The 17,726-nt window shown below is 34.2% G+C and overlaps 2 protein-coding genes across 3 annotated transcripts; one reads left to right on the top strand and one right to left on the bottom strand.

Annotated features, from left to right (window-relative positions):
• The first annotated feature begins 3,644 nt into the window (after positions 1-3,644).
• On the top strand, positions 3,645-6,104 carry LOC132621299 (peroxidase 72-like). Its single transcript, XM_060335519.1, has 4 exons — positions 3,645-3,968; positions 4,611-4,802; positions 4,885-5,050; positions 5,514-6,104. Exons 1-4 carry the CDS (start codon positions 3,744-3,746, stop codon positions 5,924-5,926), a joined length of 996 nt encoding a protein of 331 aa, XP_060191502.1. The 5' UTR covers positions 3,645-3,743; the 3' UTR covers positions 5,927-6,104.
• Positions 6,105-6,611: 507 nt separating this feature from the next.
• Positions 6,612-17,409, bottom strand: LOC132621298 (D-2-hydroxyglutarate dehydrogenase, mitochondrial). 2 transcript variants are annotated; one of them, XM_060335518.1, is made up of 16 exons: positions 17,192-17,409; positions 15,621-15,964; positions 15,410-15,511; positions 13,379-13,426; positions 13,098-13,168; positions 12,212-12,330; positions 11,825-11,920; positions 11,632-11,741; positions 11,459-11,539; positions 11,027-11,127; positions 9,783-9,891; positions 8,665-8,770; positions 8,186-8,271; positions 7,983-8,108; positions 7,181-7,277; positions 6,612-7,075 (listed from the first exon to the last, which is right to left on the bottom strand). In XM_060335518.1, exons 1-15 carry the CDS (start codon positions 17,295-17,297, stop codon positions 7,182-7,184), a joined length of 1,701 nt encoding a protein of 566 aa, XP_060191501.1. In that variant the 5' UTR covers positions 17,298-17,409; the 3' UTR covers positions 6,612-7,075; position 7,181. The 2 variants fall into 2 exon arrangements, with proteins under 2 accessions (XP_060191501.1, XP_060191500.1); XM_060335517.1 differs by having other exon boundaries at positions 6,612-6,984; positions 17,192-17,407.
• Positions 17,410-17,726: the final 317 nt, after the last annotated feature.

Raw genomic sequence — 17,726 nt, 5'->3', positions numbered from 1 at the left:
AACAACTAGACCGTGTGACCAATGCATACTTCGAAAGCTCGGTTGCTATACATCTGTTAGGACTATATAGTATCTCAATTAATAGAGTTTGAAGTAGATTGCAGTATGCAGTACTTATCACATTCACGTCTCAACATCTTTTTTGTCGTAACTTGAGTTCATCATTATGTTCTTGTCTCAAAGACAAACATAATTAACACAATTAATGTGATAATACTCAATAATCTTCCTCATCTCATGAATTTCTCAATCTCAATATGATATGCTTTTCTAAAAATGTTCCACCAGACCGAATCATTCATGATCTCTTGGAAACACCCTAAGATAGCAAACACCAAATTGAATCTCAAGAAACTGGTCAAAGTCATAAGAGTGCAAGGAGAAAATTACTCATAATTTTCAGGACTTCACACGATAACAAGTAGAGATTAAACTTGTATCGCCCTTTTAGGTCATCTTATTCATACGTGGTATGAATCATGATTGCAGTATTAACTCATTTTCATGGAGCGTTTGTCTTTTCAAATAAACTATTATGCGGATGATAGTTCAGACAACTTAGGTCTAACTTTGAGTTCACATATATACTCATATATTTATTCATGAGAACTCACTTCTGGCATTAAGATAGGCAATCACATTTAATCAGACGTGATTAATCGTAAAACAGACGACATTTGTATTATAAATTTTGAGCTCTCTGTTATTATCACTTTTGACAATAATAAGTTTATGATTGCCTCATCTCTATTATTAGTCACCTAGACAATAAAGACGATTGCATGTGTGAATAGGCCAATCTTTTTATCTGTTTGACACACTTGAACTTGAAATTTATGTTGTAAACATAAAAAACATCTTATGTATATGAAATAACTAAACTGAATAATTTAGGCAGTAACTAACATTTATTTCAAAATGCAGTTTTATTTGAAAGTGAGCAGAAAATATTTGACAATATAAACGCAAACTCAACGGTATCATATCTTTCATAAGCAACAAATGCGATGGGTTTTGTTTATAGCTACTATTAGGTGATGCATAGAGATATACTTCATGTTCACTTCTCTACGTACAATTATATATGTCTCTGGCTCAAAATTACATTTAATATCAATATATTTCCAACAGCTTGTTATAGAAATTTATCTATAATTACCTCATACATAGAGGCGTATCTAGCCTACAAGGTGGGGGTTCAACTGAACCCCAAACTTTCGACGTTGAGCCTAAATTTATGTGTAAAAAATTACTAAAATTGTAATAAATAGTAGATATGAACCCCTAACTTTAAAAATATAATGGGTTCAATGCTAAAAATATTAAGATTAAACTCATAAAATTTAAATCCTGGATCCGCCTCTGCTCATACATGACTTGTTTATGTAAACTATCTTTACGCAATCGGTGCATAGAACTTAAAACTCACCCAGCTCTTGTTTGACCAGCCAGCTTATTTTGGATTTCTTTTACAAAGTTAAAGTTGAGCTGCATAGTTGAATACGCCTATCACTGTTGCTAATTCAAAGACAATTTCAACTACTTACATGAACAGATGAACTAATATTTGTTGTCTCTACAAGCTTATGGTATGTTGAATGAATGAGCACTGGCCATTACAATGAATTTAATCAGCATACTTTTTAGCGAGTTAACAAGCAATTTATTTTCAACGTCTCATATGCTATGAAATTAAGTCGTTAAGATATATACTATAAAAATAATACAGGGAAGGCTTTTTATAGTAGAGGGAGATTAACGTTATGTTGGTCAAATTAAAGTAATCTTGAGGTCCTCTTTTGTCAACAGAGCAGGTGCTTCTGCTCCAACTTTGCTCAATTCTTAAATTTTGAGAATTTTATATTTCATGGATCATGCATGTATATCAATTGTCATATCCACATCCCTTCACCCTAAAGCAATGGATTTGTGGTTGACCAAATGTCATTCTTTCATAAGTTATATGCATCTTTTGATTAAAGATTTTCCTTGATAGCTACAATATATTGGATTTTGATTAAGAGACGACTATGCCTATTCTTGCACATTATTGTTACTTTAATTATAAAACTTTGTCTTTTTATCACTCACGAATAATTTTCATACCAAGTCCACATTCTCTCTAGTCTCTACTCCTATTTTATTTTCGTTTTGTTTATTTTGTTTAAGAAGTGGATCTGGTATCCTGCTGTCCTTGATCAACTTTACAAAGGTTAAAAACTAATGAATTAAACCATTACTCTCTAGTCTCAGTTTACGTGGCACTGTTCGAATTTCGAGAGCGAAACGAGTTTTTTTTTTTTTTAATTGGGATTTTTTCATACGCTTTTTAAATATTTTGAATTTTCAATTATTGTAGTTTATATTATTTTTACGTAGTTTTCAAATATGTAGCTTTTATTTCAAATAACTTAAAGAATTCATGTCCGAATTCACGGTTAAAATTAAAAAAATTGACTTTCGAAATCTGAATTGCGCCGCATAAATTGAGAGGGAGTAGTAAGGTCTGAAGTTGTAATCAAACCATTTGTAGTCCATTAAGAATGAGTTGAAAACTTTGAAAAAAATTCCGTAGCTGAATCACGGACCAAATCAATCATCATTGTTAGTGGTGTACAAGGAAAACTGACAAACCACGTCAAATCGATAATTCGAGTTAAATCGAGATAAAAATGTGACTAGTGATTTGGTTTGACTTAGTTTGGTATTGAAAAAAAAACCGATCATAATTGGTTTGGTTTGGTTTTAACTAAAAAAAAAGTCAAACCGAACCGAACCTAACCAACCCGACATTACATGTATACAATTTTTAAAATATTTTGTACATAAAAACATTTATTTATAATGTAATTTATAAATATTTCTTATATTTTTCCATAGTTTTTGTCTTTTAATATATTATTTCAAGCTTGAACTTAGAATTTTAAATGGTCCAATAACTTTTATAACCCATGGATGTTAGCAACCCAAATAGAACCCAAATTAATACTAATGCTAACAAAAGAAATTCAATTCTAACACTAGGAATAACAATGATATGTTGGATATCTATTCTTAGTTTTGCAATGGTTTAGATAGTGAAAATACATAACTTAATTCAATTTTCTTTTATATTTAGTCATGTAATGTACTAATACTTATTAGCCCTATTTATTTTAGCATGACTTAGTACTTTTGGATTATGATCATTTTCGTTTTGGCTTAGCGATTTCATTATCTTTTTGATTGAATATTTCTCTACAATGACATCACTCATCTCACAATTTGTGTTATTTTCTTAAGAAACACCTTAATTAGATAGTTGTATCTTTCTAGGACTAAAGAAATATTCGAAACACACTTTATATGTTTTGTATGAAGACTTTACTCGAAAAAATCAAAAACCGAGAAAATCGAACAACCCGAGATTGAAAAACCCGACTTTCGTTGGTTTGGTTTGATTTATAAATTTAGAAACCTGACACAATTAATTTAGTCCCGGTCCATGCGCACCCCATCATTGTACTTGTAAGAACATGCGTCTACTTCACTAGGTTAAATCATGAAAAATCTAACTAATAAGCTACCAACTCCATCTATATGTCTCCCCTTAATTTGTAACAACACTCCAATTATTGAACACTATATATAGTACTCGTTACTCCCCTTCAATTTCATCAAATCAAGCCATAGCCTACTCACATTCTCAAATTAATCTCTAATAAACTAAGTTCTTAGTTAGAGCTTAATTAATACTTTTCATTATGGCTCAATTTATGAGCTTCTTCACGGTCGTTGTTCTCCTTGCTGTTGCACCAATTTGTCTCTCTACTAAAACTTATGGTGGTTACTTATTCCCACAATTTTATGACCGATCATGTCCCCAAGCAAAAGAAATTGTCAAGTCTATTGTTGCCAAGGCCGTAGCTAAAGAGGCTCGAATGGCTGCTTCATTGTTGAGGCTGCATTTCCACGATTGCTTTGTCAAGGTAAATCAAAGCTCTAAATTCAAATGCGTCGTCAGGATTTAAAGTTTACCGGTTTTGAATTTACTATCAAATTCATAGCTTGTTTTAGTTACTGGGTTGGCAATTAAATATTTATACATATTTAATGATTTTCTAATACAAATATATGGTCTAAGCAAAAACGTTTGTGTTTGTCCAAACCCGTGCCTGATATTTTAGCACCGCCCCTGCTGGCTCTCTATAAAGTTATTACATACGGAGTATATATGCATGTCACGCCCTATTTATTTTATGTAAATACTATTTATATTCGGTTAGAACTTAGAATAGTAGCGGAGTAAGAAATTCTAAGCAGGCGATTCGAAGAATATCACAATATATTACACATGTGATTCAAGCCTCTGACCTAAACCAATTCTTATCCACCTTTATCACTACACTAGAAAATTCCCTCAAATCAACGGTATTCAACAATCATATATATATATATATATAGTGATGTACAAAAAAGTTTATTTTAATGCTATTACACTGCATAATTTCCCGACGAAGAGAATTCAGTTGAACCCCTTCGGACCATGTAGCTTGGCCCCTTAAAGTAGAGATGTACTACTGTACTGAGTGATGACTAAATATTAATTTCATTTTTATTGTGTCATGTAGGGGTGTGATGCATCTCTACTTCTTGACAGCAATGGAAGCATAATTAGTGAGAAGAGATCAAATCCCAACAGGAATTCAGCTCGTGGATTTGAAGTGATTGATGAAATTAAGAAGGCATTGGAGAAGGAGTGCCCTCAAACTGTCTCTTGTGCAGACATCTTGGCACTAGCTGCAAGGGATTCAACTGTTTTAGTAAGTTGAATAGCTATCTTGCATATAGGAATGAAAGTTGATAATTAACAAAACTGACATTTTAATAATTTTGTATTTGCAGGCTGGTGGACCAAATTGGGATGTACCATTAGGAAGAAGAGACTCCAGAGATGCCAGTATAAGTGGCTCCAACTATAACATCCCTGCTCCAAACAACACATTTCAAACCATTCTCACTAAATTCAAGTTAAAAGGGCTTGATATTGTTGACCTTGTAGCTTTATCCGGTAAAAGTTTCTCTCTCTCTTTGCTACAGGACATAGACTTTAACTTTAAGAAGTTTAACTTTTATATACAGTGTAATAAAGAATTTTTTACACAATTACCTACTAATAGACAATTACATGTAAACTAATCATAAAAAACAAATTAGTAACTTGAAAAATAAGGCAGTCAACCTGATATAACATATTAAAGTACATGGTATAGTAATAGATACTGTATATAAGTTAAATTCTTAGCTGAACTACTTATTACACGTGAAATGATTTTTAAAAAGTTGTAACGAGATCTTACACTTTCATAACTTACTATAACAGGTAATCTGTCTCTTTTTTGTTAGAGCACTAATTCCAATTACGGTGTCTTGAACGTGATAGTGTAAAAATTCTTTAACACTGAAGTTCATAGAAGTTAAACCCTTAGCTAAACAAGTTCTTAGTTAATTAATACCAAAACTTTGTTGTACAGGAAGCCACACCATTGGTAATGCCAGATGCACCAGCTTCAGGCAGAGACTCTACAACCAGTCAGGAAACAGTTTACCAGACTCTACACTGGAACAGTCATATGCTGCCCAATTGCGCACTAGGTGCCCAAGATCTGGTGGTGACCAAACTTTATTTGTCATGGACTTTGTCTCCCCAATAAAATTTGATAACAGCTACTTCAAGAACTTGTTGGCATCAAAGGGACTGTTGAACTCAGACCAAGTCCTTGTGACTAAGAATCAAGAATCACTAGCATTGGTGAAACAGTATGCAGAGAACAGTGAGCTTTTCTTCGAGCATTTCGCGAAATCTATGGTTAAGATGGGAAATATTTCACCTTTGACGGGTTCCAGGGGAGAAATCAGGAAGAATTGCAGGAAGGTTAACTCCTAAAGGGCACAGCAGCAAGAAAAATTAATAATTGTGGCTCTAATTTAATGTTTTGTGGTATTCTAGTTTCTTTCAAAATTCTTGAGTTTTACTTCCGCATCTGTACTCGAGGATGTAATAGCTTGTAGTCATCTTCGCAGATCATCTTATACTTTATGATATGAAGAGTATTTTGGTTTAATTTTCCTCGTAAGAATGTGGTTCTTACAAAATGATGGGGTTCAAAGACATTCATGGAGAATTGACATAATTAGTCCCAAAAGTATATCACTCAAAGCCAAATTATCTTAAAATATCATCTTATAAGGAAACTAATGTTCAAGTATGCAGAAGTTAGAGCACTTTTAATCCCCTCCTTTCTCAGTTTCTCATCGGATTCCATTTTACTACCTTCGGATGTCCAAATATATAGAAGTTGTCTTTCTTACATGTTTATTACCTAATCATGGTTAAGTGATGTGGACTCTAATTTTAATTTTTAAATACTAAAGTTAAATTATGGTGTAAGTACCCAGTCAGAATTCATTACTACTAGCACTTTGAACTAAGAGGACATAATCATGGTTCCTCAGGCTCCCTGATAGCTAGATTAAGGTTGATAATGTTATTTATTGATTGTAACCAGTTGAGACAATGTGACGAGGACATTACACTTTTTTTTGGTACACATGGACATGATATTGCTATAGTATTTCAAAGCAGTTTTGACATTGATATGATATGATAAGAGTATATGCTTCACTGTTTCTGCGTAGCCAAATACTGCAGTAAATCCAGAGAAGGCATTTCTTATATTGACATCAAGAGCAAACAAGTTCGACAACAATATCAGTCCCATGATTGCATATGCTTGCTTCACCTTCAATGGAAATTCTCAAACTACTTGCCAAGTTTATGGCCTAATTCCATAAAATTATACGTCAAGATTACATCATCAGCCTGGACATCATGCTTTTATCACAGAAGCCATATCTCATTACCGCTATACAAGCTATACAATTGACCCAGACTAACGTACTTCCTGTACAAACTTTAGCTGCTCTACTCTCCCTTCAACTCACCTGCAGCCAGAAATGGTGTAACACTTGCATTGAGAAACAACCAGACTAACTTCCATACAATAGAAAAGCTGAGGCGAAGTTAGTGATAAATCTGTAACAGTATTAGATATCAAGTCATTTTTGGGTACAACTTACTGTACTAAGCACTGATACAAGTATGACTACTAAAATCAATATGGAAACCTCAGCTAGTTACCTCAGCTTTTTGTGAAAAGGGAAGGCGGTAGAACTTTATATGGGTTCAGAATTCCATTTGGGTCCAGTAGCTTCTTAATGGTAGCCATTAATTGCACCTGGGAAAAGAAATGCATCGTTTCAGTAATTTATGGAGTATGTACCCATTCGTTGAGGGGAGGGCGAATAACAGAATAAAGCAAACAGCAGATGTAGCATTTTCACTTTTTAGCTCAATTTTAAGATAGCTATGCGGACTAAATTAGACAATTGACACCCTCTATAAACATTCACACTCCATAATTTTTTAATTATATTATTTTGTCTAGAAACAGTCAAACATCGCCTAGGAACAGGTCTAGAGATGTGTAGTTGTGCAGATGCTTTAGCAAGCTGATGTTATCTTCACTATACATGATGCCTTTAAGGAAGACGAGGGCTCGATGTTGGTACAAATAACAGTACACCATCATAGATGATCGTTTATCCTCATTCAGTCTTAACCTATGAAAAGAACTCCTATTCTTCATGTCTCTTGAACTTGATCACATTATTCCAGAATGTCTAGAAGGAAAATACCGAGAATTTTACTGCATTTCGGGGTAAATTCTCTCGGCGTCATGCAAAAGGAATATATATCTACATGAAGTTTCAGCATTCCCTAACTAGTTCATTTGATACTTCTTTTGTCCTCTGAAAGAAAAGAGAACTTTATATATTGAGATTAGTCTGACAATTGGTGTTTCCAAACACTATCCTGGAAGAGAACTCAGTAATACCGATGTCACTTGTAATTAAATGATAATTAAAAGTACTGGTCTTACAGTTTCAGTTGACTTGGTGTAATGGATCTTATTGGCTTTCATCAGTCCAAGGCCATGTTCGGCACTAATACTCCCTTTGTGCTTAGAAGTCCATTCATAAACGAAAGGCTCGATCTCTGATAATATCTGGAGCCAACATATCCAATTAATGTGATAATCAACTAATAAAATTTAGTGAGAAGCAATAAGGTCAAAGATAGTACGTTATCATCATACTGAGGAGTTGAGATATTTAGATGTAAGTTTCCATCCCCAAGGTGACCATAAGCAACAACTTTTGCTGAAGCATCTGTAAATTTTCAATTAAGACAGCAACAAATTCTCGAGTTTGTTAGTTACAGCTAACAGATGGCATGACCCTAACATTGTCGATTCAACAGAAAAAGGAGAGATGGAAAAAAATGAAAGCATCTAATATGATATGGCATCTCTGAACGAGACACTCAAAATAAACCAAGTGCATTTACTTTTCTGCAGGAAAACTGAGTCATAATTTTTTAAAAGGATTTTTTTATAAAAGGAAAATTGAGTCTGTGTCAAGCCAAAAAAAAAAAAAAAAAAAAAAAAACTGAGTCCTAATTAAGGAAATAGTAAGAAAATAGATCCCATAAATAATTCAGACACACTAATAAGAATGAAATTGGACATGCTTTCAGCGAAGCAAGAACTTTGACATTCTTACCAAGTCGGACTCTCATTTCCTCAACAAGATCATACATCTTTTCAACCGGTATTGACAAATCATATTTATATACACCTCCTGCCTTCATCAAAGCTTCTGGAATACCCTACAATATAAAGATTTTCACCTTTTATTTATCAAGACATGAGCAGATTCTTACCACATGAGAGTGTGCACTTTTTTAACATCAATCTGCTATCAATAATGTTCTTGGTTATGTGTCATCAGTGTGACTTTCATTGCAGACTTTTATCTTTCTGCACTGCTAATTGCAATTCTGGTATATACACATAGACATTGTTCATTGCAGTTAGCTGTTAGTTTGATTTTAGCATGGATATAAAAGAATATACCCAAGGTTTCATCTGACAGCATTATATTTTAATCACCTTATTCACCAGTCTCCCCTTTCAGAAACTCTCCCCATCTTCCCCAGAAAAAATTACAGAGGCTGTACCAATCACTGTCGTTAGCTGACTCCCCCTCCCTATCTTCCCGAGATGAAAATCCACATTGCTATCTAGCAGATGGATGTTTGAATGGTGGGTGGCCTTTTTGAGAATGAAGAAATGCTTCAAATCCATGGTTCTAATACATAATACTAGTAATTAATAGGGTAAATCAGTTATTCATTACTGGAGGAGTTGTAGATATCTTGGTTCTTATAAAAGTAAAACCTTAAATCAAGATGACGTATAAGTTGTGACAATTTCACACAAAGCAGGTAGCTACTATAAAATCTAGCATATGGTAGAGTTGGAAAAATGTGATCCAGACGAAAGTTAATAACAGTAACAGAGTTTCTAATAAAAGAGCTTTGAAAGGGACACAAAACTCCTTTACCCAAATTAAAGATGGAATTATTTTCATTTATTTTGGAGATCACAAAATATTCTCACTTGCATAGATGATTGGATGAAAGTATTGGGAAGCCTATAATTCAGTATAGGGATCTTGTATGAAATAGCTACCTATCAAAACTCTGAATAGGTAGATTATCACAGGTACATATGCAAGCTTTTTTGTTTTGAGAAAGGTTTCAGATGCACCAGCCTGCCCTTTTTAGCTTACGGATGCAAGCTTATGAATACAGATCAATTGTCAAGTATAGAGATAACCTCACGAATATGCCAGCAAGAAGATGCCTGAGTTATATCTTGTGCAACAACTCCATCACTTATCAAGTCATTTTCCATTGAGTGAAGCAAGAAGGCATCTAGTTTCTCTCTGCATATGCCAATACGAAGTAGCAGAATCCAAAAAAGAACAAATTCAACTCATCAAATTGCATACTGAATAAGCAGGAAATCAGCAAAGTCCAGAGGAAACTGAGAGTGCTACAGACATCCAATCAGCTTCATAAAGCAGCTAAACATGAAGGAAATCAACTCTCAAATATTATAGATTCTTTAAAATGGGTCACTCAAGCATGACTTTACTTAGTAGCCTTTTTATGTGATAGTCGGGACGTAATAAAGTAACGAGCAAACCCATAGTTAAAACTTGACTAATCTCCTAACGAATAGCAAAATTCTAAATTTAGAAGTAAAAATTTTCACCGTAAAAAATTAATAACTTTTCTTTCTTACTTCAACTCAAGTATCAGATAATATTTCTTGGTAATTTTACCATTTTAAGCATTTCAAATTCTATAACATACAAAAGTAGCAATCTTTTTATCAAGGATTCTTGAAATATATTGGTTCCGATCATAAGAAGTCTATCCCAGTTGCTTATAGTTTAGGTTAGCTAGTGAAGCGCGACCTACTACCATCGCACAACCAGTGCATAGATTAGTCAGGTGAAAAGGTACAACAAGAAAAAACCAGAGATAGTAAGCACATTCACAAGTGAAAAATGGAAAGGGTCAAAGTAATTTTACTTCATTGATTAATATGAGATAAGGGATAAAATGTGGCTGAGTTCTTTTCACTGACTCAGGAGTGGGTTTACCAGATGGTGAGCAAAGACACAAATGGTTTACAAATCTGCATATGGGTATAAACAATGATAAGACATTCTAAAATTCTGTTCAGTCAACTAGTGGTCTGAAAATAGACTAAGCCAAAGTCCTCCGATCTAGACATTTCATAGTACATTTGAAGTGAAAAAACAAAGGCACACTATGACATCCATTGTTTCACCTCTATACTCTGAGAGGCACAGAAAGAAACATGTACTATTAAGAGGATTAAGTTTTGTACAAAATGGTTTTTGTTCCTCCAATTTTTGCAGAATAAAAGGTGCATAAAAAATATAAACTTTAGTTCTTTCAAATGAAAGATATAAAACAGTTCTAAGCAACCGAACTTTGATGAATTATCTTAAACAAGTCGTGCATATTAAGCAAAAAGGACATTACCTATCATAAGACTCACTACTGCCCGTTGTCTCGATCAGAACATAAAAGTTTTGCATTGACGACGGAAATGGATTACGGACACCTTCTAGATGTTTCAGGACCTGCTCCATATAACATAATAGATGATGCTGCATTAATCTACTGCCATGAAAGTGACCTTAAACCTTCATAATAATCATCAAAACAACAACCTCAATCTCCAACTTAAAAAACAGACTAAGCACAAAGTTGACAGGTAAGGAATGAAAAGCACTGCAGCAGCACCTGCAAGCTTACCATGCAATTTTGAATAACACACAAAGTAAAAATGCAGCGCATTAATTAAGTATGCTAAACACAAAAAGACCACTAAAATATAATAGGAAAAGAACTTGATGTTTCTGGATGATATAGGCAGGGGAGACTTGATGGATAAAAGAACATAAAGCTCACCAGATCCATTGCGTCATGATCAAGGAATTCAAATGCAGAAAGAATTTCTCCAAGTTTCCACTTTGCCTCTAACAAAAGTTTCTGATGGCAAAGAGCATAATTCATTAAGTAAAGTTATCATTCCAAGCAACTTCATAGCTGTATCATACTTCAGAGTGTAGAACCACTATTACCAGGCAGCTTGCATAATCCTTACAAGCAAGAAAGCATACATTTACAGAGGACAACTTTGGAGGAGTGAGAATGGAAACCTTTGTTACAATTCCCAAGGATCCTTCACTCCCTGTGCATGTAGTAAAATAAAATGTTTATCACAATGTAAACCAACTTCAGCTGACACAGAATAGGCAGATATAGTCTGATCACCTATAAATAAATGTTTCAAGTCATATCCAGTGTTATCTTTTCGTAAAGTGCCGAGCATATCAAGCACCGTTCCATTTGCTAAAACCACTTCAAGACCTGAAGAGATGAAAGTACATTTGAGAACAAATACAGAAGGATGGACTTCACTATAATGTTTTTCAAGGACGGAATGATCTTGAAAGGCTCATACATAGCCTTGCACTGAAAAGAATGTAACAAAATGGATCCCAAGTTTATCTAACAGGAAAAGAGGATCTCTATGAAGAGATAGCACATAATTTTCATTATTGGCTAAATTTTTCATCAGCCTCATTAACCCACTCTCAGATTGATTTAGGTCAACAAATTCGACTCAAAATTTGATAACATAGCACAATCAGATCTTACCAAGGACACTGCCATGCAGTGAACCATAGCGGAGAAGTCGCAAGCCACCAGCATTAGTAGAGACGTTTCCACCAATTTGGCAGCTTCCTTTAGCACCTAAATCTAGTGGCATAACAAACCTAAGAGAGAATGTGATTGACATTTTATTTCACAAGGAAACAGAATAAAGGGCTTGTTCATTGGCATTAGAAGAGCCAATAAGAAATACCCAGAATAAGTTTATAATTAAAAATGAACTAGATAGAAGATTGATGTAATAAACAGGGCAAAATTCTAAACTCTGTTTCTTTCTAGTGTCATATACTCCCTTTGTCCCAATTTACGTGGCACACTTTCCTTTTTAGTCTGTCCCAAAAGGAATGTCAACTTTCTATAATTAGAAAAGAACTTAACTTTAAAATTCTCCTTTTACCCTTGATGAAATGCTTTATAGGCACACAAATGTCTAAGGTTTGTTTTAGACCACAAATCCCAAAAGTCTTCTTCCCTCCCTTAAACTTTGTGCCTAGTCAAACGCCGCCACATAAATTGGGACGGAGGGAGTATTAAACAAGATAATAACGGAGTTTGGAGAAGTTCAATCAACAAACTTGTTAGATGGTACTATCAAACTGAAACACCTTGTTATTACATGGTAAGAATGCTTAGAATAGAGTCAATCTGATAGATAACACTACAGAGAGTTTATATGTCAATTAAATGGAGACAGAAACAATCTTTTGGTCAGAAAATTGCACATGTAATATGACAATGAAGTATTCAAAGGCATTCTTCTAGAGTAGAAAAATTGCACAAGAAGAATTATCCAAAAAATAAGAAAGAAGTAAAACTATCCTTTACATAATTCATATAGTAACCCTAAAAGGTCTAAGAAAGAAAAAATCACCCTTGGTTATCCAGAAAAGCGATGAGGTTTTCCAAAATGCATCCTGCCTCACAAACCAGTATGCCGCTAACCTGCCAAAAGATGTAAAGGAGGACAACTTATTCTATGATGCACAGACTTTATGCATTCTTAAAGAACTCTTTCCTTCATTTAATGTAACTCTGACAGAAATAAAAATTGAAGATAGATCAGCAGAGTTACTTTTATCTTGTCAAACGACTTGATTCATGTAACTAATATTTACAATCACCTGCACATTTTCAAAATAAATTTACTCTTACCTTGTCAAAAGAAATGATTTTATTCATATGACTCATACTGACAATCACCTGGACGTTTTCAAAATAAAGAAAGAATACATCAGTAATCAGTTACGAAAAGAAATATAAGACAAGCCAACACATTTAGGTCAAGACCTTTTCGAACATTCACAGCAAAGAGCAAATCCAGCAGCAACAACACTAGTTACATCAATCAGTCTGTCAACTACCTCAATCCCAAACCAATTGGGCTCGGCTATAGGAATCATCTATATCCGTCGAACTCTACTTATCCAAAGAGGAAAAGGAAAACAAATCTAGTAGCAGTAACACTGATGTTTAAAATGACTTCAAGTTCAGCAAACATGGATAATGTTTGATAGAAGTCGATTACTACTAATTCTAGCTTGACAAGTATCAGTGATTAGCTCGTGTGAGACATAGAAATCTAAACTGATTCCTGATCTATATATGCACAACAACAGTTCTATGCGGGTTTTGCTTTATAAAAATAGAAGTTCAATTTTTCTGATGTTCTGGCTTGGTTCAAACCTGTTAAATTGAGCAAAAAGACTTGCATTACTACAGCTTTTAAGTCTAAACTCTTCTCACAGTGCAATTGTATAGAGAGCAAAAAAAAAAAATCAGCAGTTTTCCTGCCAGAGTTTACATTTCAACTAGTCCAGTGCACAATGCAACAATGCCACTTCAGATCCTTCCCACTTCTAAAAGAGAGGAAAAGGGAAATATGGTTTAAGCAGCATCAGCGTGGGTTGTAAGAACGTAGATTAGAAAGTCATTGAAACACGAAGTATACCTCCTAGGTGAAGCTTTAAAGTACAATGCGAATCAATTGCTCCCTATCCTTGCCACTTCTATCAGAAGATGGTTTAGAAAACATGATGCAGCAGTATTTATCCTTATTTCACATGATTATTGCCAGTTGTCAGAAAACTTTAATCCCATATGTAATAGCAAAGTTAAGGTTCAATCCTTCCGAAATAGGACACATTAGTATCAGAAATGTCAAATTTAGTGATCCAATTATTATCCTTTTCCTTTTTACAGTTTAGTGACAATCTGTTTGAGCGATTCCGCTTGACTTATCCAAAATTTGATTCCAAAAACTTCTACAAGTATTTTATTGTGTCAACTACTCTGAATAAGTGACATATCATTACGATTAAGGCTCCTTAGAATATTATAATGATACGGTAAAACATACCCCCGAAACTTATGTTATAAGTTTTTTAGCTAATTGCGCCCACTCTTAATTTTAGTATTTTACAAACTAAAACGATTGATGTATGAGACAGCATTCTCTTATTAAGTTCGCTTTTATGAAGATTAATGGTTCATCTGCTTTATGAAGATCCAAAACAACATCTATACTTGGTAAAACAACAGTGTTGTCAAAAGTGAAAAGCTTTAACTGGACAAGGTCTAGGGCTTTATGTTCAAAGCGGTCTAGGGCTTTAAGTTCAAAGCGCAATTAAAACGTGGGTTTCAGTAAAGAAAGGCGCAACGAAGAAGAATAAAAATAAATATTAAATATGTAAAGCTAGAAAAAATAACTATAATCACAAAAAACAATTATATGATCACAGTAATTGAAACAAAAAAATTCTTTTCCTAAATAAGTAGTAAATCCATTCACAACATTTTCTTAACAATTAAAATATCTCTTTTCCGATTATATTTATTTTTTACTGCCACCCTCTTCAAGATAGCATGGGTTATGAAGCGGTTGCCTTAACGCCTTGATACCGACACTGAAGTGCCAGTTAAGAAAGGCGAAGCGCACTAGGTAAATTTCAGGCTTAAGCACGTATCAGATGAGCCTTTAACAATAGTGGTAAACAAAATAGAAGAAGATATAATACAATGTGATGGCAGCCTATCAATGAATAGTTAACATGAATGATGGGAAACCACACCAACAATCTCTACTTGGACAAAGAGCTAGCAAGATGATATTCATGGTACTGTAGCCGCTAGCCATCCACCCACAATTTAATATCTGTGGTCAATAAGAAACCAAGATTTCCTTACCTCATCAAAAGCAGGTACACTTCCTCCCACAAGACCTGTATTCCCCCCTTGAGGAACAACAGCCAGGCCTCTTGAATTGCAATATTTAAGAACCTGAGATACCTGTAAAACCCAAGTCCAAGAAACCCAAATGGGAAACCAAAAGGTGTAGATATTGGTATGTATTATCAATAAGGAGCTAAAGCATCGTGATGAGAAGTGAGATTTCAACCTCCTCTGCTGTCCTAGGTTGGAGCATAAGCTTACTGCTGCCCTTGTATTTTCTCATCCAATCCGTGTTCACAGCATCCAGTGTCTCCGCATCCTGAACCACCCCTCTTTCCCCTAATAAATTCTTGAAATAGCTCAAGTCTTCTGAGCTTATTGTTGAAAAATCAGGTCTTCGCTGAATAATGGTGGCCTGAGAAGCAAAACATCTATACTGGCTTCTGCATATGTTCCACTGATTCATACCCAGAGATACTAGGGGATGTTTAAATGTTTGAAATTCTTGTTGATAATTACCAATATAAGGTTTTTCCAACTCAGGAGATTGGTTAAAATGATACCTACAACCTGCAAACCATGAAAATGAAGGTTCTTAGTTAGCTTCATCAAAGAATATTCAGAGTACACGTAACCGTTCGCTTGGGTCCATTTTCAACTATACCTTAATATAACGCCACTTTATTCATTGAACCTAAGATTTTATCAGAAGAAACTCTGTAGGTAGTAACCGAAATTCCTATCTCAACAATTTTTAATTCAATCAGTAACCCCAAAAGACCAAAACCATGTGACTAATTTTTTCATTGTCAAATATCAAGACAAAATGAGAATGGTTCAATTAAGCAACCTTGAACACAAGTAACGATAGCCGAAAGATTGCAATCTTTGGATCAAACCAGCATGCAATCATCAAATAACTACATTAAGTCCCAAATTAATTCAGGTTAACTATCGGGCTGTTTGGTGAGAGGGACAAAGGTGGATCCAGAATTTGAAGTTTAGGGGTTCCTACAGTGACCTCGAGTTATATACAGTGATAACCGGATTCATAGTGAAATATTTATTGATATTTAGTTGATTTCTTATATATATAGGGTTTGTGCAAAAGTTATAGGGTTCCCGTGAAAGGGCACATTATGCTCTAGATTCTTCAATGATGAGGGAAATCATTTTCTCAATGCTTGAAGTCATTTTCTGGTATTTTCCATCAAAATGGAAAAGATGACTTCCCCCTCACTTATAGGTGGAAGTCATTTTCCTCACAATTTTCTTTTTAAGTTTTCACTACATTTACTTACTCCAACTAAAGCTTAGACATTATTACACCACCAACTACGCTTCAGTTCCAAACAAGTTGGTGTCGGTTATATGAATTCCACTACTGACATATTTTGTCACGATGCTCTCCGATTTGCTAATATTATTATTTATATTCAACATATATTTTTTTCTAGCAAATAGTTTCCACTCACCAATCAAAACTAGAAAAGATTTTTCAGAAAATTATATTCTTATTGGAAAGTAGTTTTCAAGAAACAATGACTTATGTCATACAAAACACACTCTATATGCATCCCCTTTATCAATTCCATATAATACAGTTCAGTTTCACGGTTTCATCCTAGTTTGATTTTCTTTTTAATTTGATTATTTTATCTGATCGTCAAATTACCTTATCCTCCTCATTTATGGGAATTTCTAAAACTCACATAGGCAGAGTTATGGAATTGCTAAAAGTATAGAGCAAAGCATACATTTAATTCAAATGATGAATAGCAGAAATAAGGGCGGTACCTGAGGTGCAAAATGGTATTGAATAGTGGAAAATAGGGGTTGATCGGCGATGAAAAAAGTGTTTGCAGTGTGTAAGTAAACGATAGGTCACTTTCCAGTCCTCCATATTTCTGCAACTGCCCTCAGTTTTCAATCCTTGATGCTTACTCTGGGTGACTTTTTTAGTTTTGAAATTAGTATAGGTGACTCAGCCACCACTTGAAATTAAAATTCAATTAAATTTAGAATTAAAAAAATTAAGTTTAAAATATATTTTTTTAAATTTTTTAACTTTTTATAAAATATAAAAAGACCCTAATTTAATTCAAAAAACTCACCAACTCCCTTCTCCTCCTTCCACCCCTCCCCCGCCCCACACACCCCTCCCCTCAATTTTTTTTCTTTTCAAAGTTTCAAATTTTTTATTTGCTTTTTATCAGCCACCCCCTTCCTCCTCCCAACACCCCCTCACCAAGAAAAAAAAATTGAACTTTTTTTAATTTTTTTTTTTTTCACCAGTCGCCCCCTTTTTCTCCTCCTACCCCTCCCCTATTTT

This window comes from Lycium barbarum, chromosome 12 (genome assembly GCF_019175385.1).
Source record: "Lycium barbarum isolate Lr01 chromosome 12, ASM1917538v2, whole genome shotgun sequence".
In the NCBI taxonomy this organism is placed as follows: Eukaryota; Viridiplantae; Streptophyta; class Magnoliopsida; order Solanales; family Solanaceae; genus Lycium; species Lycium barbarum.
Note: the sequence above shows the minus strand (reverse complement) of the source record. Positions and strands in the feature narration are given on the sequence as shown.

Coding starts and splice junctions, on each gene's coding strand:
- LOC132621298 (XM_060335518.1), bottom strand. CDS start 17,297: ATGGAGGACTGGAAAGTGACCTATCGTTTACTTACACACTGCAAACAC. Junction 13,427..15,409: donor GTGTACCTGCTTTTGATGAG/GTAAGGAAATCT, acceptor GAAAACGTCCAG/GTGATTGTCAGTATGAGTCA. Junction 8,272..8,664: donor GGAAATGAGAGTCCGACTTG/GTAAGAATGTCA, acceptor GAAAATTTACAG/ATGCTTCAGCAAAAGTTGTT.
- LOC132621299 (XM_060335519.1), top strand. CDS start 3,744: ATGGCTCAATTTATGAGCTTCTTCACGGTCGTTGTTCTCCTTGCTGTT. Junction 4,803..4,884: donor CAAGGGATTCAACTGTTTTA/GTAAGTTGAATA, acceptor TTGTATTTGCAG/GCTGGTGGACCAAATTGGGA. Junction 5,051..5,513: donor TGACCTTGTAGCTTTATCCG/GTAAAAGTTTCT, acceptor TTTGTTGTACAG/GAAGCCACACCATTGGTAAT.